General features: G+C 39.2%; 1 protein-coding gene across 5 annotated transcripts in view; it reads left to right on the forward strand.

Moving 5' to 3' along the window:
• The window catches only part of casz1 (castor zinc finger 1), a 176,361-nt gene that overhangs the window by 123,524 nt on the left and 30,337 nt on the right, over nt 1–22,500 (forward strand). For all 5 annotated transcript variants that reach the window (XM_062054338.1, XM_062054336.1, XM_062054339.1 and 2 more), the window contains exons 7-11: nt 1,118–1,290; nt 4,622–5,490; nt 16,338–16,470; nt 18,474–18,537; nt 19,390–19,556. In XM_062054338.1, the coding sequence (XP_061910322.1) occupies nt 1,118–1,290; nt 4,622–5,490; nt 16,338–16,470; nt 18,474–18,537; nt 19,390–19,556 (1,406 nt within the window). The remainder of the gene's footprint in view (nt 1–1,117; nt 1,291–4,621; nt 5,491–16,337; nt 16,471–18,473; nt 18,538–19,389; nt 19,557–22,500) is intronic.

Below are 22,500 nucleotides of genomic sequence, written 5' to 3' on the forward strand. Positions count from 1 at the left end.
TAAGAGTCATTCAAATAACTATAACATATAGAACATGCTATGCATTTACCAAACAATCTGTCACTCTTAATCGCTAAATCCCATGAAATCTTATACGTCTAGTCTCTTACGTGAATGAGCTAAATAATATTATTTTATATTTTACGGTAATGTGTTAATAATTTCACACATAAGTCGCTCCTGAGTATAAGTCGCACCCCCGGCCAAACTATGAAAAAAACTACGACTTATAGTTCGAAAAATACGGTAAAAAAATAAAATTTAAGTGTCCTCTTTTGGGGAAACCCGTCACACTCTTTGCACAGAAAAGTGCAAACTACTGTAAGAGGTCTTTAAAAATGACTTTTTGCCGAAGCAGATAAAGGAATGAACAATAAAGATTAAAATGGATGCAGGCAGCTGCTCCCACCTCTTCACTCTCTCGCTCCTTAATTGGCATGGATGAAATTCAGTTAGGTGTTTATATAAACTTACACATTTTTCATGTTTTAGTACCAAGCAGTCAGGTAAAGATTATCCACCCTTCTGGATTTGTTTAATTTTTTAAGCACATCTGCTTAATTTCAGCGTGTCGTTTTGCTTAGCGCCAGCGTGGCAGCGGCAGCAGCGCTTGAGACCCATTCTTATTCGAACGTCCTCCAACAATGTCATTGTTATTAGGACATTTCAGTTCTTGTTTTAACTGTGCTGACACGCTGCAGATGTTGGCATCAGCGCGCCGGATTTAGCGAGTGGCATTTTTTTCATTGTTTGACTCAATATGGAGAAGTTGCCCAGTTTGTGGGGGTGAGAAACGGCAGGGATGACAAACGTGCTGATTGTCATTAAAACATCGCCTCAGCCCTGAGGGCTCAACGTGGGGCCGCCATGTTCCACTTTCCGTTACAGTAAGTTTGTCATGACCTCATCCTTCAAATGTGAGGGGAAAGTACTGTAGTTTCAGGTGCCTGTAGCTTCTTGAAAGCTGCATTGCTTTCAATAGAAAACCACAAATTAAATGTTGAACTTGAGAACCATTTCCTGGCCATTTTCTCAACCACACAAAGTAAAGTAGCTTATTTGACTATTCACATCAAATAAAAAAAAATGTGGGCCGCACTTTGTCTTTGCTCGACAGGTGGGCTGTAGCAAGGTGTACACCAGCACTTCCGATGTCATGACCCATGAAAACTTCCACAAAAAGAACGCCCAGCTGATCAATGATGGCTTCCAGAGGTTCCGTGCGACTGAGGACTGCGGCACAGTCGGGTGCCAGTTTTATGGCCAGAAGACGACACACTTCCATTGCAGGTGAAGTTCTGGGAAAAAAAATTTTAAAAAAATTCTACACATTTCCATTTTACACAGTTACATTTCAACCTCAGAAGCAGAAGGTTTTGTTATTACGTGCATCAAGCATTCTGTTTAAAGTCTCCTCCAAGCTGTGGCTTCTGTTTTATTTTTTGTTTGTTTGTTTATGGACAATGTGCCTGTTACATTATTCTCAAGAAATCCGTGGGTGAACAAGATTTAGCTAACAGCTAATTTCCACCTCAGTCCTTCATTTAAAGGCCTACTGAAAGCCACTACTACCGACCACGCAGTCTGATAGTTTATATATCAATGATGAAATCTTAACATTGCAACACATGCCAATATGGCCGGGTTAGATTAGTAAAGTGCAATTTTTAATTTCCCGCAAAATATCCTGCTGAAAACGTCTCGGTATGATGACGTTTGCGCGTGACGTCACGGATTGTAGCGGACATATTGGGACACCATTGTGGCCAGCTATTAAGTCGTCTGTTTTCATCGCAAAATTCCACAGTATTCTGGACATCTGTGTTGGTGAATCTTTTGCAATTTGTTTAATGAACAATGAAGACAGCCAAGAAGAAAGCTGTAGGTGGGAAGCGGTGTATTAGCGGCCGGCTGCAGCAACACAAATACGTAGCCGGTGTTTCATTGTTTACATTCCCGAAAGATGACAGTCAAGCTTTACCATTGGCCTGTGGAGAACTGGGACAACAGAGACTGTTACCAGGAGGTCTTTGAGTTGGATACGCGCTACCATGAGTACGCAGCTGCGGCTTCCAAACATTTGATCGCTTGCCCGTACGTGCGTGCCGCTATGTGCATGTCACGTACGTAACTTTGGGGACTTTGGGGAAATATATGTGCTGTATGAACTTTGCGGAGGTGAACGGTACTTTGGGCTGTGGGATTGAGTGTGTTGTGCGGGTGTTTGATTTGTATTGGCGGGTTATATGGACGGGAGGGGGGAGGTGTTTGTTATGCGGGATTAATTTGTGGCATATTAAATATAAGCCTGGTTGTGTTGTGGCTAATAGACTATATATATGTCTTGTGTTTATTTACTGTTTTAGTCATTCCCAGCTGAATATCAGGTCCCACCCGCCTCTCACAGCATCTTCCCTATCTGAATCGCTTCCACTGCCCTCTAATGCTTCACTCTCACTTTCCTCATCCACAAATCGTTCATCCTCGCTCAAATTAATGGGGTAATCGTCACTTTCTCGGTCCGAATCGCTCTCGCTGCTGGTGGCCTTGATTGTAAACAATGTGCAGATGTGAGGCGCTCCACAACCTGTGACGTCACGCTGCTTCCGGAAGCCTTGCCTGTACCGGTACAGGCAAGGCTTTTTTATCAGCGACCAAAAGTTGCGAACTTTATCGTCGATGTTCTCTACTAAATCCTTTCAGCAAAAATATGGCAATATCGCGAAATGATCAAGTATGACACATAGAATGGACCTGCTATCCCCGTTTAAATAAGAACATCTCATTTCAGTAGGCCTTTAACATCACCTGACATACAATATACAGAAGAGAAACCAAATGACACAACTACTAAAAGCAATACAATGACGGCTTATAAAATGGACATATATCCACTTAAAAACAATACACCACAAAACAGCAACATATACTGTGTAAAAAAACACATCACACACAAGCCCTCACACATCTGTACACCTCATCTTACAATCACCCCTCATTCAAAAATGTACCTACAGGAGACAAATGCTCATTTATAAAATGCATATGCTGGAAAGTGTAAGTCATGAAGTGCATGGGCAAATCAGCCTACAATTCCTAAAATGCCCATTGAAATTATTTCAGACCACACCACAATACACAGTTATGATGTGCAGTTTATAGAGTGCATGCTCAAAACCTATAATTTACACAGTCACTCAATGAATACATGAGTTTAAAAGCCATGCCAAACTACCTATGCTATGTACTGTTTGTACTGTATTGCTGTCAAATTATATTTTTTTATTATTCTACTTCAAAACATTTCATATTAATCACACTTTTGAATGTGGATTAATCATGATTAATCACAGGTTATTCTTACTTGCTCGTATCATTAAAATTAACTTAAAAAAACAAAACAAAATTTGGACACAAATGCAATTTTATTGTCAAAATGCCATGCAGGATTTTTTTTTAAATTGTTTTACTTCAATTCACGTAATACTCACCAACAGTTTTATCTAAAGTCCCGTCAGGGTGAAATTTGCCAGTGAGCACACCAGTCAGGGTTTCCTCACTCATACTTGCACTGACCAATGCATTGACCTGATCACTGACCCTATCCTATAACTACACGCGCCGCCTTTCAAGTAACCATCCGTGTTTATGTAAAAGCAGTCAAAATAAATCATTAATGCAATATTTTTTGTGATGAATCCCAATTTTACTTTTTTTTTTTTGTCAAGAAACCAAAAATGATTGTAATTTGTTCGATTTATCACCCCGCCATTGTCAAGTCTTTGACTTAGGTGCACCCCCAAAGCACGCTGGTGCACCGAGTCATCCGTGTAGCACAGGGGTCGGCAACCCAAAATGTTGAAAGAGCCATATTGGACCAAAAATACAAAAACAAATCTGTCTGGAGCCGCAAAAAATTAAAAGCCATATTACATACAGATAGTGTGTCAAGAGATATACATTTAAAGGACTTAAAGGAAACTAAATGACCTCAAATATAGCTACAAATGAGGCATAATGATGCAATATGTACATATAGCTAGCCTAAATAGCATGTTAGCATCGATTAGCTAGCATTAATGCAGTAACCAAATATGTCTGATTAGCACTCCACACAAGTCAATAACATCAACAAAACTCACCTTTGTGCCTTCACGCACAACGTTAACAGTTGGGTGGACAAAATGAGACAGAAAAAGAAGTGGCATAAAACACGTCCTAGAAAGCCGGAGAAAGTTATACATGGAAACAAACTAAGGTGAGTTCAAGGACCGCCAAAATTAGTAGGACAAAACGGCGCTCGCCAAATACTCGAATCAGTGAAGCATGTTTAATATAAACACTGTGTTATAACAATTAGTGTCATGTTTGTCCTCCTACAGAAACCATATTAAAACAAAAAATATATTTTCTCCCTTCATCTTTTTCCATTTTTCATACATTTTTGAAAAAGCTCCAGAGAGCCACTAGGGCGGCGCTAAAGAGCCGCATGCGGCTCTAGAGCCGCGGGTTGCCGACCCCTGGTGTAGCAGAACATCTCTTCATGCAGCCCTTTGAGACGCTCGTGATTTAGGGCTATATAAGTAAACTTTGATTGATTGATGTTCCGTTCTTTCCTCAGACGCCCCGGCTGCACGTTCACCTTCAAGAACAAGTGTGATATCGAGAAGCACAAGAGCTACCACATCAAGGATGACGCCTATGCCAAAGACGGCTTCAAGAAGTTCTACAAGTATGAGGAGTGCAAGTACGAGGGCTGCGTGTACAGCAAAGCTACCAACCACTTCCACTGCATCCGCTCGGGCTGTGGCTTCACCTTCACCTCCACCAGCCAGATGACCTCCCACAAGCGCAAACACGAGCGCCGACACATCCGCTCCTCCGGCGTCATTGGCCTCTCTTCCACCTACCTGGTGCCAAAGGACGAGCCGGAGGAATCCAGCAATGACGACCTGATGGACTTCTCGGCCATCAGCAGCAAGAACTCCAGTCTGAGTGCCTCGCCCACCACCCAGCAGTCCACCACTGTATCCCACCTCATGGCCACACCCACTACTGCTGTCTCCTCTTCCATGTCGGCGGGCCTTACCCTTAAGCCCTCGCCCTCGCTACCCAGTGCGGGTCAGCGAATGTCTAACCTGCTGTCACAGACCCTGCCCAGCAACATGTCAGTGGCCCTCGCTCTGTCCAACAGCTCCATGGCTGCTTCCAACCCCTTCTTCCCCATCATACCGAGACTGCCTCTCCAGCCTCCTTCACAGGCGGCTGGCCTGGTATCAGCTGTGTCATCTGGGGCCCACACTATGCCCACAGACTCGCTGACTCAAGGCTGCTCCATGGCGGGGACAGGAGGGTTCATGGCGTCTACTCCGACCTCTTACGCCACCTCCTCCATTATGGAGAAGATCTCAGCCAGCAAAGGTCTGATATCACCTATGATGGCCAGGCTGGCTGCCGCTGCTCTGAAGCCTTCCAATGGACAAGACACAGGTGGGTCACTCCAACATTGTTTACCCCAACTTGCTTTTATAGTAGTCACCAGTACATAAAAACTTTTGGAAGCAATAGCTGGCCATTTGTGCAGTTCTCACCGAGGCAGGGGCCTTAAACTCAATTTATCTGTGAACCTATGGACAAATCTTCACATTTAAAATGACGTGACTAACTTCTTCAACTAATTTTACCTGGAGCTATAGTAACCTAAGCTAAGCTAGACCTTGGCTACGTTCACACTGCAGGTTGGATGTCCAATTCAGATTTTTTTTTTTCAAATCCGATCTTTTTAGTGGCTGTTCAAATTCATAAAAATAAAAAAAAGTGAATGCAATGCACAATAAGTTGCAAGCAATGCGGTGTTTGCTGAAGTAAAGATGGTTTCAGCTCTAGTCGGCCTTGGTGCTGGCGCATTTCTGGCAATTTGAAGAATTTTGTGCCATCAAAGTCAGCATTTTCTAAACCGACTTACTGCACGTAGAACGTTAAGAAGGAAGAGGACAAATATTTTGGCTCTGACAGTTTTACGGGATGATTTGCTTCAATGTCTGCTTGAAGAGCGTGTCTGTGGGGGAGCAGTCGGAGACAGGAGTGGTGGAACTTTCTTGTGAGTTTCCAAAACCTTTTATTTTCACCTGTTTTGTGCTGCGCTGCCGACTATTTATTTTATAACCGTTTATTTTGGCGAATTATTACGACGTTTATCGCTTTTTGATGACGTTCTGGACAGATGAATGCGACCTGAGCGCGGGAGCGTTCTCATTGAGGACACATCGCATATATATCCGATTTATTTACACATGCAAAAGAGGCCTGGGCCGACCTATACATATGAAAAATGTGGAATTGCACTGTTCACAGTGACTTGAAAAAACCCGATACAGGTCGCATATGGGCAAACAAATTGGAATTGACTTGCAGTGTGAACAATGCCTTTAAATTTTTTGAAAAAAATATATCAATATAATTATATTATATTCTGACAATGTTCCACAGCTGATACTTCGATAAACTTTAGCTCGCTTACAAGCAGTTGCTCTTTGATTAGGGTAACAGTAACTATGAGGGAACTCATATTGAGCTTGTCAACAGATTAGAAACAAGAGGAAGTCATTGCTCAACATAACAGTCTGACTCACAGCGTCATAAAAGAAATAACGCTGTAACCATCACATGCAACAGGTAGATAACATTGTCAGGGCAACTGCTACTACTGGGGGAGGATAATAAACAACTATGTTAACTCTAAACACGGACTTTGAGAAACTATTTACAGAAAAGTGCTGAAAAGCATACTAGGAGTGCTTCCAGTTGGTTTCGCAACATTGTTTAAAGTTAAAGTTACAAGGTATTACTCCCCATAGTAGTGGTTACCCCTTGCAATTTTTGCACTCGCACCGTGATTGTAGTTATTGTTTTTTTTTGTAGTGGGATTTTAGATTACTATGACATGGAGATGATGATGGGTGAATGACGCCTCAGTGAGGCCCTCATCAGCCCTGATACTGTGTTAGTGTCTCATAATGATCACTAAGTCACTGAATACTAACTGCATTTTATTTTTACTTTTTTGGTTAGTAAGTTCCCCATCAGCTGCTGAAATAGTTGTAGCTAAAGGGACAAGCTGTAGAAAATGGATGGATGGATGGATGGATATTCTTCTTTGTGTCTTTGATACACTTTGATACATGTACAACATTAAGGCAAAAGGAAATACACAAATATTTATACATGACAATAACACCACATTCAAAATAAAACAGCTACAGACTAATTATATACAATAGTTAACAATAATGTCGGATTGCACAATAGCCGAAAAAACTTTTTATTTTTTATTTTTAAAGTCCAAACACTACTAAAAATGTACAGATTGTTTGCCTACAATAGTTTGAAAAGAAAATGATAGTTGTCTTGTGTAGGTATAAAACGTCTGAATTCAAGTACCGTAATTTCCGGACTATAAGCCGCTACTTTTTCCCCTCGTTCTGGTCCCTGCGGCTTATACAAGGGTGCGGCTTATATACGGCCTGTTCTTCTCCGACACCGACGAAGAGGATTTCGGTGGTTTTAGTACGCAGGAGGAAGACGATGACACAATGATTAAAGACTGACTTTTCATATACCGGTAGGCTGGTTATTTTGATAACGTACAGGCGAGCACTTTAAAGTTAAAGTTAAAGTTAAAGGTAAAGTTTGTATTACTTTGCACCGTTGTATTATTTGTACTCTGCACGAATGCTGTTCGCCATGTCAAAGATGTGAAAGTTTGATTGAATGATTGAAAGATTTATTGTTAATAAATGGGACACTTTGCGTTCCCAAACAGTCATCTCTGTCCCGACAATCCCCTCCGTGGTAGCAGGAACCCCTATATACTACGCTAATTACACATCAAAACCCTGCGGCTTATAGTCGGGTGCGGCTTATATATGGAGCAATCTGTATTTTCCCCTAAATTTAGCTGGTGCGGCTTATAGTCAGGTGCGGCTTATAGTCCGGAAATTACGGTAGTCACAAAATCCCAAAAATTGCAATATTAAGCAAATTATATATACATATATATATATATATATATATATATATATTTTATTTTTTATTTTTTTTAAATTTAAATTTAAATTTTTAATTTTAATTGTTTTATTTATTTATTTATGTATTTATTTTAAATTTTTAATTATTAGTTATGCAAAAAGTCATGGAAAACGTGCAACTTTGGTCAATGAGCCAAATTGTAAACAAGAAAAGAGGAACATTTATCTTATTTGGCACTATAAAATAAAAAATAACCCCACACTTCAGAATTATCCTTTTTTTTTGTTTTTGTTCCATTTAGATCAATGATGAAGACAAAAACCGATGTCAAACATCGATTAATTTAGTACAAATTGGCAGTTGTGTGCCAAAAGAAGCACTTCCTGATAATCACAGTCTGGCGCTTCACAGTCAAATGACACATCAGATGTATCAGTCCCATGTTTTTTTCTTAAAGTGACACCCATGGAGGCATCTTGGAACACGGTGTCACTCCATGGATTTCATGATGCATCAGTATCTTTTGACTCACTACATGGAGAAGGGATAGGATTAAATCAACTCTTCTTTTCGTACATTTGAATTGTGCAGCTTTTTTTATGTGATGTTGCTTAATATAAATGGTTAGGCATTTCAGAAACAATAAAACCATGAGCAAGGCAGAGAAAGTGGCACATTCAGACTCACCAGTAGCATGTTGCTCTGCCGGGCTCGATGTGTGTGTGTTGGCGATAGTAAGCGAGATAACCATAATCCATTTGGAGATAAATGCGTTGACAGAGGAGAGTAGACCCTGTAAAAGTCTTTTACGATGTTTAGTACGCAGGGAGGGCTCCTGGGGCCCGTGTGGAAGGTGGTTCCTCATCACCAGCCCTCTTATCTCCTTGTCTGTCTGCGCCCGTTCCAAGCAAATGGAGGTGGAATCTAATTAAGTCGAGAAAAACAAGAACACAAAAACATGTTATTTTTGGTAACTGATTTCTGGAGGAAAACAACAGAAATCACTCGGGCAGAAATGACAGTTCCCAGACTCGCACTTGCATGCATGAGCAAAGACACGCCTTTTGAAAATCACACAGTTTGTATTTAGCATAAACAGAATCTATGTCAATTTTTGAGGGGTAATTGCCCTGTTTGTGTTTATCTTATTGTACCTGGTGAAAATGAAGGAAGTTCAAGCATTTAATTCACGGATATTCAACTAAATTGTTTTGCTGGCCACATTCACAGAAAGCTAAGGACTTCTTTAGTCTCATTTTGTATATCCCAGAGAACCAACATCTTCTACAGTACACATTTAATTTTTGTCTATTTATTTTGTCAGAGTAACAGGAGCGCTCTGTTGTTTTAAGGACCTTCTGCAAAAAACCTACCGTATTTTCGGGGCTATGAAGCCACACCTACCGAATTTTAGAATAAATAGATATATTTACATATATTAGCTGCGCCAGACTATAAGCCACAGATATATACCAATACAAAAGATTTTGTAAATGTGTGGTTTTTTTTGTAACCTTTAATTACCCATAACGTCCCTTTGAGATTTAGAATCTCTTTTTCAAGGGAGTCCTGCACATTCATACACCAGAGTAATTGCCACTGGGAGCAAAGTGGGTAGAGTGTCTTGCCCAAGACACAACAGCCATGACTAGGATAGCAGAAGCTGGAAACAAACCTGGAACCCTCAAGTCATACCTCAATTGTTTCCAAACAGTGCCTGTAACAAGGCAGTAAAACGGTTAATCAAACAAAACAGAAGTCATCGTCGTGGACCCACTATCTGCGGTAGCTAGCTCTCCAATCAGCTAAACAGACTCAATAACGCCATAGTGACATTTTGGTGACTTTACGAAACTGAAAAAATACAAAAGAATGCCATTGTAAGTTAATAATACACTTGTTAGCATATTCGCTAATGCTAACGATGCTATCTTGCTTGCATTACAATAGCTCGTACAAATATGGATGAAAACATTCCTACAGACCTCACATATGGTACGGTTTAGTAAGTATGAGTTGTTTTAGTTATACTGTAAAACATACAAACGTTGCTTGCATTTCGAGCAGAAACGCTATTAACGAATACTTCCTGTTCAAGGAACAAAACAGGAAGTACATTTTAAACCCGCAGCACCTGTCCTGAGCGAACTCGTCCAAAAGATAGCACAAACAATAACTCACCTTTTCAGCGTCTCTGTTGGTGTTCTATGAAAACTATTTGTTACATACAAAACAATATGGCCGTTAGCAAAGAAAAATATATAAATTAGCCACACTGTTTTATAAGCTGCGGGGTTCAAAGCTTGGAAAAAAGTAGGGGCTTATAGTCCAGAAAAGACGGTAGTCAAAGATCATCTCTATGACAGCACTCTAGTGTTCTAAGAATCGGCTTCAAGAATTTGAGCAAATGGCTACTGACTGCATCTGAAGTAAACAACCTACAGGAACACCTTAATTACCTAATTCACATTACGAAAAAATGTTGTAACTGCCAAAACGGAGACGACTTAAAGCGGTGCCTTGAGGAACGCCTCAGTTATGGAAATTTACAAGTTCGGACCTCCGTTTTCTATGTCAGCTAACAATGTTAAAATGTCAATGGAAGGATATGTTAATGTGTTTACAGTGGTCCATGAACACCCTAGTGGGTTTAGGGATTTGCTTCGAAAAGGTTTTGAACAGAACTTGGGCAGGATTTAGCCCCCGGGGCCGCCAGTTGAGTAGCCCTGGTTTAATTGATAATTCCCCGCAGAGTCTAAAATGCTCCCATATGGGACCCCCTGAGATCAGCTGGAGCAGGTGGGGTGCAGATTGAACAAGGGAGAGAGCTCCTCCGGATGTTGGGACTAGGAAGGATTACAATTCCTGGTGGCGTTCCCGGAGCAAGGCGGACCCTGGGAGAGCTCTGGGGGTGGGGGAGGGTTGGAGGCTGTCAGGCTGGGCTCCACCTCTGTGCTTCCAGCAGGTAGTCACACTTGCCGGGAAGGGGCCCCCTGTCAAGGGCGGGGCCTACACAGATGGTGCCTTCACCATTGAGAGGCCGCGGCTCAGATCTTTGCTTTTTGAAAAGAACTCCCACGTGTAACGTACATTTAACATATCGTATGCTGAGTGCAGACACAGGATGAGCTGTGGTTTTTATTTCTCGTTGTTTCATCGATGTGTGCACAGGACATTTAAGGCTATAAGGTAGGAGAGGAAGTGGTTTTTGCTGCTCAGTCAAAAAAAATAAATGCTCTTTGTGGCTATTTTCATTGACACTTTTTCTATTACAGTGAGTTGTGCTCATTTTTTTATTTTTTGTATTCCACTTTCCCTGTTTTTAATTAATGTTTCTCTCTAATTTACCCCTACGTGTTTTTGCCCAGAGATTCAAGCATATGAAAGGTTTACTAATTAGACACACAGTACAAATGATCTTCCGCAAGCTCTGTATCTTATCCCCAGCAATTACATGAGGGCTACATTATTCTTGGATCATTTCCAGAAAGAAGCTGCTTTGAGTCAAACTCATTTGTACTCCCTCTTTGGGTAGGGGGAAGAAAAAAAGAAAAGAAACGTGCACATTATTCCACTCCCCACAGATTTTGAAAGCATTCTTTAATGTACCGTATTTTTCGGACTATAAGTCGCAGTTTTTTTCATAGTTTGGCTTGGGGTGCGACTTATACTCAGGAGCGACTTATGTGTGAAATTATTAACACATTACCGTAAAATATCAAATAATATTATTCAGCTCATTCACGTAAGAGACTAGACGTATAAGATTTCATGGGATTTAGCGATTAGGAGTGACAGATTGTTTGGTAAACGTATAGCATGTTCTATATGTTATAGTTATTTGAATGACTCTTACCATAATATGTTACGTTAACATACCAGGCACGTTCTCAGTTGGTTATTTATGCGTCATATAACGTACACTTATTCAGCATGTTGTTCACTATTCTTTATTTATTTTAAATTGCCTTTCAAATGTCTATTCTTGGTGTTGGGTTTTATCAAATAAAATTCCTCAAAAAATGCGACTTATACTCCAATGCGACTTATATATGTTTTTTTCCTTCTTTATTATGCATTTTCGGTCGGTGCGACTTATACTCCGGAGCGACTTATACTCCGAAAAATGCGGTATCTGCTGATCATGTGTTGTGAAGTGAATTATATTTATATAGCGCTTTTCTCTAGTGACTCAAAGCGCATTTACATTGTGAAACCCAATACCAAAGTTACATTTTTAAACCAGTGTGGGTGGGTAAAGTGTCTTGCCCAAGGACACAACAGCAGTGACTAGCGGGGATCGAACCTGGAACCCTCAAGTTGCTAACACGGCCACTCTACCAACCGTGCTATACCGTGTTGATCCTCCGTAGTTGCCTATCATTTCAGATGATTTAATTGTCACTGACATGGCTGGCTGGTTCATTTTGGCCGTGCTGGGATCAAGTTGGGGGTAGGGAAGACTAGACGGTGACCTCAAAGTAGATGTAAAATTAAGATTGTATTGGTCCGCCCCCCTCCTCCACCAACAAAGCCCTCCAACCACAGCCATGGCCGACATTGACACTTGCCCGTCTCCCAGCTTTTAGCTGACAAGGCCCAAGACTGGCCTTTCTACTTCTATTCTGCCTGATATGTCTGTGGGTCATCTTGTAAGGGGGCGGGGGGGCGGGGGGTGGATGGTGGTTGCGTTCCCCCCGCTCACGTACGTTTGTCTTGTTTTTTTCCCCAGCAGTAAAAAAAAATAAAAAAAATAAAGAAGCCCATTGGCTGCACCAGGATGAGGGTTAAGGGCACACACTTGGCTGCCCATGACCTTGCCTGTCACAATCCTTCAACACAAGCCCCCAATTCCTTAACACGTTCTACATCGTATCAAACCCTGCTGGTGCTCTTCAGTTTGTGGTGGCTGCACCAGGGGGCATAAGGGGTATGCTGGGGTCCGGGGGCCGGGGGGGGGGGGGGGGGCATGCCTGCAGAGGTCCCAGTTTTGAAGATAAAACCCCACTTATATGTCCCAAAAGACTTGGCTTCTCTACATTGCCCCGGGACAAATTAATATTTCAACCCTTTGGGGATTGAAGGAGAGAGAGTTCACCTTCCTGTCAGCAATTTTACTCCACAGTGTCCCCCTGGTCTTTGTTTGTAGGGGAAGATTTGTGCTATTTACTAGAAAGCAGGCATTTATTTTTGTTTTTCCACAGATAAAGCTCACACACACACACACACACATACACACACCCTCACACTCACCTAGACACAATCCACACAACGTAGACTACTTCTTATCTTATTTTCTCTCTATACTATGTTTAATTGTGTTTGTTAATTTACTGCCTTAGGTGAGAACCTTGCATAAGCCTTTTTGGGTTTCTTTTCTCACCTGCACTGATTTCTTATTTCTTATAACGTATTTCTCAAGACTAATTTCTTGTCTCCATGTTTTTTTTTTTACAATATTACCTCTTGTACTGTTTATATTGTGCGAATAAATACTAGGGATGTCCGATAATGGCTTTTTGCCGATATTCCGATATTGTCCAACTCTTTAATTACCGATACCGATATCAACCAATACCGATATATACAGTCGTGGAATTAACACACTATTATGCCTAATTTGGACAACCATGTATGGTGAAGATAAGGTCCTTTTTTTTAAAAATAATAAAATAAAATTAGATAAATAAATTAAAAACATTTTCTTGAATAAAAAAGAAAGTAAAACAATATAAAAACAGTTACCTAGAAACTAGTAATTAATGAAAATGAGTAAAATTAACTGTTAAAGGTTAGTACTGTTAGTGGACCAGCAACACGCACAATCATGTGTGCTTACGGACTGTATCCCTTGCAGACTGTATTGATATATAATGTAGGAACCAGAATATTAATAACAGAAAGAAAAAACCCTTTTGTGTGAATGAGTGTAAATGGGGGAGGGAGGTTTTTTGGGTTGGTGCACTAATTGTAAGTGTATCTTGTGTTTTTTATGTTGATTTAATAAAACAATTAATAAAAAAAAACGATACCAATAATTTAAAAAAACGATACCGATAATTTCAGATATTACATTTTAAAGCATTTATCGGCCGATAATATCGACAGGCTGATATTACCGGACATCTCTAATAAATACATTATAAAAAATAGTTCAACAATTAACTAAATAAGTGTGTCTCAACTGGTGGGTCTTTACCTTGTAGACATGTGAAATTGACAAACGAGTTAAGTTTTTTTGAACGACTCTTTTAGGCAAAATTGGGGCTCTAAACATAATATATTTTTAGGCCCACTCTCCTCCAATCACAAAAGTTTAAAAAATATTTGTATTTACAGTAGGAAGGGAATTTATATGGCCCATTCGTCGCGGTTTACCTGACACATGACACCTGACAAATTTGCACTTTAGCTGTTAGATGGCAGTAGAGTGTTGAATATCTTAAAATGTGCATTGTGGCAATTCCAACTTTGACCACAGCATCAGCTGCTATGTAGCGTGGCGATTTCCATTATTTTCAGCAGACTGCATTGCTAAATGATTAACCCCCACCTTCCTCTCACGCGAGATGCACCCAGGAATGGGTGCATATGAATCCCTTACCTACTTTATGTCAAACATGTTTTATGATTTTATAATCAGAAATCGTAATTTTAATGTGCTGAAAGGAATTAATGGGAAATAATAATAATTTTTGAATAATTTATGTTTTTAATGCAAAATAACAGTTTTATCACTGGAAAAAAAAAAGGTAGAAATTAAGTGTGAATACTGAAAAGCTTGAAACTGAAACACTGGCAGTTAACATGTTAGCCACATAGCGTCAAGTAAGAAAATATAAAAATCTCGGGTTCATACCTGTAAAATGAGCTAAAAGGGAAAAAAAAGCTAATAAGAATGCTAACAATTAGCATACGCGAAATAACAACATATTTAACTCTGAGGCATATACCTATAAAATTAGCTAAAAGGCTAGCATGCTAACATGCTAACAGTTAGCATACCTAAAGTAATATATGGCCGGGGGCACTTTGATACATTTTGTTCATTTAAAGATACAAAAAGCAAACCAATTGTATGCTCCAAACCAAAAACATTCACGTTAGTTTTTTCGTTAAAGGTGCCAAAGGAAATTAATACAGTATGCAGCTGGGATAGGCTCCAGCGCCCCCGCGACCCCAAGAGGGACAAGTGGTAGAAAATAGTTGAGTGTAATAACTAACGTATTATTGGTCACAGAAAATAATGCATTAATCATGTATATAAATAGATTAATCACAGAATTGTTTTGACTGCACGTGCTCCTTTACCTTCTAATCGGTTTTAACTATAAAATGGTATTTCTGTCTAAATATTGAGGTCTTTGTAAATTAATTGAAATTATGCAAGCAAGTAATACAATTAATCATGATTAATCCAAATTCAAAAGTGCGATTAATCTGATTTTTTTCGTTTTATTTGACAGCAATTCTAATTGGATATACCATTAATGATTAATTTATCTTTCATTTACAATCTGTCGAGGGACAAAAAAAACAACAACTCCAGTCACTCAAATGTTTTTAATCTGTAAGCTACGATTATCAAAATGATTAAGAAGTACATTCCTGAGATGCAGTATGTGTGTGTCTAGTGATGACCAATTTGTCTTTAAATGGTGATATTGTGTCCCGTCACAAACCAGTTGAAAACCACTGATTTAAATAATTGCAAATGCAGCATCAGAATTATTTTCCACTTAATGTTCTGCAAATTCTCAGTGGAGAAGGCGTGATTGGTAATAATGCGATCCATGCCAATGCCATTGATGGTTTCATCTGATGCAAAATGCTCTAAGTACCTATTTGGATCAGAACGCAATTGAGAGGTTGCACTATTTGAACCGATCTGATTGGCTGTCATCTCCAATCTGACCGACACAGCACCCCTGTTCCTCGTGGGTACGCTCGGCTGTATCGGCTGCAGCACGTCGCCAGGCCAACGAGAAGCACAGGGAGGGTGGGGGGTTGGGGGGTGGCGTCCAATCTGAGGCTGCCACTTTCCCTCAGCATTAGCATCTCACTTAATGACCAGTTAAGAGGCAGCCCAGCAAATGAGTTGTGACAAGTCCTGCAGAAAAAGGAGTCTTTTTCCCTCATATCTCCCGCCTCTCCATCACCATTTAAAAGGCCTGACATCATTTCACAATAATTATCACTCCAAGAACTCTTTTCGGGCCCGGGACTGAAGTCAGATTGGATCTCGTCATGAAGGATAATAGTGCTGACCAACAATCACGTTTTGTTTCTCTTCTCTGCTTCATCCTCAGGGAGCGGGCAGCCGGCCTCAGTCAACCAGTTTAATCTGGTTCAAGTGAAGCAGGAGCCATTGGAAGCCACCTCGGGGGCCTCGCAGGAGTCTACACAAGAGCAGAGTTTGGACCTGAGTCGGAAAGAGAGCAGGTAGTTGAAGATTTTTTATTTAAAAAAACACACCATTTATTAAAATCCTCCACATTTTTGTCTGGGAAAGATGTTTGTCTAAACCAGGGGTGTTCGTTACAAAATGTTTTTTTTTTGTAAAAACAGACATTACATATATTTTAAAACAAAACTTAGTGTTAGCTTTTTGTTAGAGATAAAAAAGTGTACTGTTAGTTACTACAGTGCTGTGCAAAGTGCGACCAGGGGGCCATTTGTGGCCTACAGCATGAGTTTTGTTGGATGTCGGACCAAAAACAACAGCAAAAGTGAGAAAAAAAGAGCAAAAATACATAATCTAATGGGAAAACGCTCAAACACTCAAAGTTTGATATAACGCGGATGTTGGTTCCATAAAATACCGATCGCGTTATTCCAAAGATCGCTTTACATAGAAATTCTTATTTTTTATCCTTTTTTTTTTTTTCAAAAGAATACAATAAAAATGATCCCCAAACCAAGTTTAATGACGAAAAAGACAACAGTTCACAATGCATGCATTATCCTGATACTTCGTGTTGTTTATGCATGTAGTAATATGTTATTCTTGTGAAAATAACAGACAGAATGTTTAAAGTTGTATTTTATTTTATTTTATTTTATTATATATATATATTTTTTTAAACAACATAAAAAAAGACACAAGATACACTTACCATTAGTGCATCAACCCAAGAAAACCCCCCCTCCCCCATTCACACTCATCCACACTCATTTACACAAAAGGGGCTGTCTCTTTCTGTTATTAAAAAACTTCTGGTTCCTACAATATAGAATAATACAGTCTGCAAGGGATACAGTCTTTAAAGCACACATGATTGTGTGTGTTGCTGGTCCACTAACATTTTCATTAATTACTATTTTTTATGTAATTGTTTTTACATTGCTTTACTTTCTTTTCTATCCAAGAAAAAGTAATTTTTATTTTTTTTTTACTTTTATTTTTATTTTTTTATTTTTTCATTTATTTATCTTCTTTTATTCCACAAAAAAAATATTACAAATAAATAAATAAATAAATGTTTAAAGTTTGTTTAAATAAAAAGTTCACTTATTATGTAAAGTGGGTGCATTATGAGGTAAATACAAGTTAAAAAAAACTACTTTTAAATAAAAAAACCTTTGCGGTTCACAGCATGATTACCTAATAAAGAATGTTGTTTTATATGGGATCGCACTTTATCGAATTTTGAGTGTAACACATAATAAGAATAATGCAATTTGTTACTCACGACACAATCATTTAAAGTTAAAGTCCCAACGATAGTCACACACACACACACACGAGGTGTGGTGAAATTATCCTCTGCATTTGACCCATCCCCATGTTCACTCACTGGGAGGTGAGGGGAGCAGTGAGCAGCAGCGGTGGTTGCGCTCAGTAATCCTTTTTGGTGATTTAAACCCCAATTCCAACCCTTGATGCTGAGTGCCAAGCAGGGAGGTAATGGGTCCCATTTTTATAGTCTTTGGTATGACTCGGCCGGGGTTTGAACTCATGACCTTCCAGTCTCAGGGCGGACAGGCCGCTCAGAAAGATGTCAGTCTAAACCAGGGGTGTTCTTTAAGGGCTGCATTACAAAATGTTGTTTTTTGTAAAAACAGACGTTACTTATATTTTAAGACAAAACTTAGTGTTAGCTTTTTTTTTTTTTTAGCTTTCCTCATTAATACATAATGTCTTTGTGGATTTTGTTTTACAAAATAAAACAATTTCAAAATGGCCCCTATATACTTTTCAACAAGATTTAACACACTTGAGCTTTTTTCTCATTACACTGTCATTTTGCTCTTTTATTTATTTATTTTTACATTTTACTGTTATTCTTTTCACTTTGGACACCCTGGTCTCATCCTTCAGTCTTTTTTTCTAACAAGACAGCGTTTTCATCTTCATTACAGCGGCACACCTCGCATGATAAATAGTAATATTTACTGTTCTCATGCAAATCTTTACTAAACATTGTTCATTTTCCTTGTTCCAGTAATGAATCAAATGGACACGCTGTACCAGGGAATGCATCTCTTTTATCCTCGCTTATGAATAAGGTAAGATCCATCCATCAAAGCCCTTTCATCCCAAGACAAATTAGCGGCACACGGCGGGGCTTGTTTGTTTTTTAATGTTTCACCGCTAATAAGATGAGTTTGTATCATTTAAATTTTCCTGCCATTTTTCACACGGTGTAATTTTCATCGCACCTCGCACGAATTAATATAATGAAGTATAGTAGCTGGCTGCTACGCCAGATATATGGCGCTGTTTGTTTTTTGATGAGCTGTTTTCAACTCGGGGGTCCATTTTTTTTCTTTCCCTTTATGTTTTTTCCTGCGCGCCTTGTCAGGCCCTGCATTTATCCGCAGAGTTTGTAATTCATTTGATTAAAAAGCATCTGAAGGAGGCGCTACGGTCATTTTTCCAACAAGTCCAAATGTTAGTCTATGGAAATGTAGATGTGTTTTTTTGTGAAGATTGAAAGGGACAATATCCTCCATCACATTAATGACAGGTCAGCTCCCCATTTCTTTTACACACAGGCAGTCCGTGTCATGGTTCTCAGCGTCTCCCAGGGACTTTTCCTCCCTTTTCACTGAAGCCAGAGAGCTTAGAAACAAGCTCGTCATGTCATGTCTGCTATTGGAGGTGGATACAAGCCACCACATCACATTAAAGGGTTAACAGAGGGTCCCACAGGAGGCTTGGCAAACGTTCCTGGCCTGCACTCAAGCAAAAAGCTGGATGTTTGTAAAGCCATTTTGGCTTTTATTCCCTTTGCCAAATGTGGAGGGTTTTTTTTTTTTTTGCTTGTGTGTAAAGTCTCACCCCACGCTGAACATATTGGAGAGCCCAGCATGCTCACTTTAACACCTGAGATTTTTACACTGTGTGTCTTTTTGTAGATGTCACAGGTGAACCCTGCTCTCTTCAACGCCATGCATCTGAAGACGGAGCTGGAGGCCGCTCACGGCGGGCATACCTCCGAGGCGGCCCAGCAGTACCTGAACCGAGCTCTGAAGAGACCCTTGGTTGACAAACCCAGTGAGATCTGGAGGACTTACCTCCGCAGGTAAAAAAAGCCGTGCATCGTCATTCTTTCAGTGTCTTTTTACAGATTTCTTTCGCATTCACCTACATCAGAGGTGTCCAAAGTGCGGCCCGGGGGCCATTTGCGGCCCGCAGCTAATTGTTTACAGGCCCGCCACACATTCTGGAAATACTATTGTAAAAATAAAAAAAGTACATTAAAAAAAGTGGAATGAGGTGAAATGTAACGAGAAAAAGTTGCAATGTTGACACAAAAGCTGCCATGCAGGTTGTTTTTTTTCTTTTGTCAATCAATCAATCAATCAATGTTTATTTATATAGCCCTAAATCAGTCTTTCTTTCTTTTTCTTTTTTTGCCATTGCTCAAAAAATAATAATAATGACAAAAAAATCCATGTTATAATGAATTATTTTCAGGGCTCCAATTACTTCAAATATTTCACTTTAAAATGTTTTATGTGGTAAATATTGCATATATTGTGTAGTAGCCATATAAAAACATAAAAGTTTTCTTTGACAAAAGCACATAAAACAAACAAAATAATAGTTCCAGTATGAAATCGACAGATATATCTGAAGTTGACCTCGTAACTTAAGTGTTGAAAGTCAAAGAAAAACCTAATAAAAATGTATCACTTCATGAGTGGGGCACCTTTCGGATTCCAAATATATTTAGTGATTTTTTATTTATATTTTCACTGTGATTACTCAAAAATATGAAAGAATTAAAATCAATGGTGTCCTGCAGTATTGATATTTTAGGGCTCTAATTACCAAATACTGCATAGTTCAGTTTTACTATAAAAAAAACTAAGTTGTTTTTGACAGAAAAGCCATAAAACATTTTTTTTTAATTTGTATTACTTTGTATCAACTTGAAGTTGATATAGAGAAGGGGTCACCAACGCGGTGCCCGCGGGCACCAGGTAGCCCGTAAGGACCAGATGAGTAGCCCGCTGGCCTATTCTAAAAATAGCTCAAATAGCAGCACTTACCAGTGAGCTGCCTCTATTTTTAAAATTGTATTTATTTACTAGCAAGCTGGTCTCGCTTTGCTCGAAATTTTTAATTCTAAGAGAGACAAAACTCAAATAGAATTTGAAAATCCAAGAAAATATTTTAAAGACTTGGTCTTCACTAACTGACAAAGAAACAGATAACAGATTTGGTGTCCAGTTCAAAGTGTGACATGATTTATTTAAACATTTGAGAGTTGACTTTTGTATTTTACATGAGTTATTTGTACAAACATGGTGCAAAGTAATTCATGATTTGTCAAAAAATGTTAGTGGCTAGCTAGTTAAAATGGGATATTGTGATTTCACAAGACTGTCTTAGAAGTGATCATTTGAAAATGTTCAATTTGAAAAATGTGCACTTAGAGAAAATATAAAAATAAAGTGTTGCATATTGATATTTATCTGTTTCTATATATATTTATTGTGAGAAATCATTAAGATGATCAGTGTTTCCACAAAGATAAATATCATTAATTATTAATAATAACATAGAGTTAAAGGTAAACTGAGCAAATTGGCTTTTTCTGGCAATTTATTTAAGTGTGTATCAAACTGGTAGCCCTTCGCATTAATCAGTACCCATGAAGTAGCTCTTGGTTTCAAAAAGGTTGGTGTCCCCTGATATAGAGATTTACTGTAAGCGTTAAATAATAAAAAAATAATAATAATCTGACTTATTTTTAACATTTTAATGACTGAGACCCTTTATGGTCCCCGGGACCCCTAAAGGTAAAATAAATAAAAAATCCATATATTTTGTTATGGTTTGAAAATGAAAAATATCAAAATGGCCCCCATATGCTTACATTTTTCTGTGTGGCCCTCAGTGGAAAAAGTTTGGACACCCCTGACCTACATCATAGGTGTCAAAGTCAATTATTTATGATATTTGGTTAGTATTAGAACAGGCCCGCTGTTTAGTGTTGGGGCTAGGAATTTTCAAAATGGGGTCCCAGGGACCTAACAAGTCCTAAAAATGGTGTACCACAATAAATTTTTGGGGTCCCACTTTTTTGTAACCTATTTGAAAACAAATGATAAATGTATGCATTATCCTGTTATATCTCACATTCTATGTTGTGTTTTGGAAGAAGGTTGTCGTAACCTGCTCAGTGGCCTAGTGGTTAGAGTGTCTGCTCTGAGATCGGTAGGTCGTGAGTCATACCACATCATGCCACATCAATGTGGAATGCGCTCCCAACAGGTATAAAAGAAAGGGCATCTCTATCCTCCTTCAAAACCGCTATAAAAGTTCACCTCCAGGCAGCTACAACCCTAAACTAACACCCTCCCCGGATTGCTAATAATCAAATGTAAACAATCAAATGCAGATTCTTTTTCTTATGCCTTCTGATCTCTCTCTCTCTCTCTCTCTCTCTCTCTATGTCCACTACTTGATGTCCATATCCCCACCCCCCCACCCCACCCCCCCTCCACACTCCTGATTGTAAATAATGTAAATAATTCAATGTGATTATCTTGTGTGATGACTGTATTATGATGATAGTATATATGATAGTATATATCTGTATCATGAATCAATTTAAGTGGACCCCGACTTAAACAAGTTGAAAAACTTATTCGGGTGTTACCATTTAGTGGTCAATTGTACGGAATATGTACTTCACTGTGCAACCTACTAATAAAAGTCTCAATCAATCAATCAATCAAAACCAAAGACTATACAAATGGGACCATTACCTCCCTGCTTGGCTCTCAGCATCAAGGGTTTGAATTGGGGGTTAAATCACCAAAATGATTCCCGAGCACGGCCACCGCTGCTGCTCACTGCTCCCCTCACCTCCCAGGGGGTGGAACAAGGGGATGGGTCAAATGCAGAGGTTAATTCCACCACGTCTAGTGTGTGTGTGACTATCAGTGGTACTTTAACTTTATAACTAAAAAGTAATACAAGACAAAACACATTTTTATGCATATGTAAATACA

Source organism: Entelurus aequoreus, linkage group LG07 (genome assembly GCF_033978785.1).
Source record: "Entelurus aequoreus isolate RoL-2023_Sb linkage group LG07, RoL_Eaeq_v1.1, whole genome shotgun sequence".
Taxonomy (NCBI): domain Eukaryota; kingdom Metazoa; phylum Chordata; class Actinopteri; order Syngnathiformes; family Syngnathidae; genus Entelurus; species Entelurus aequoreus.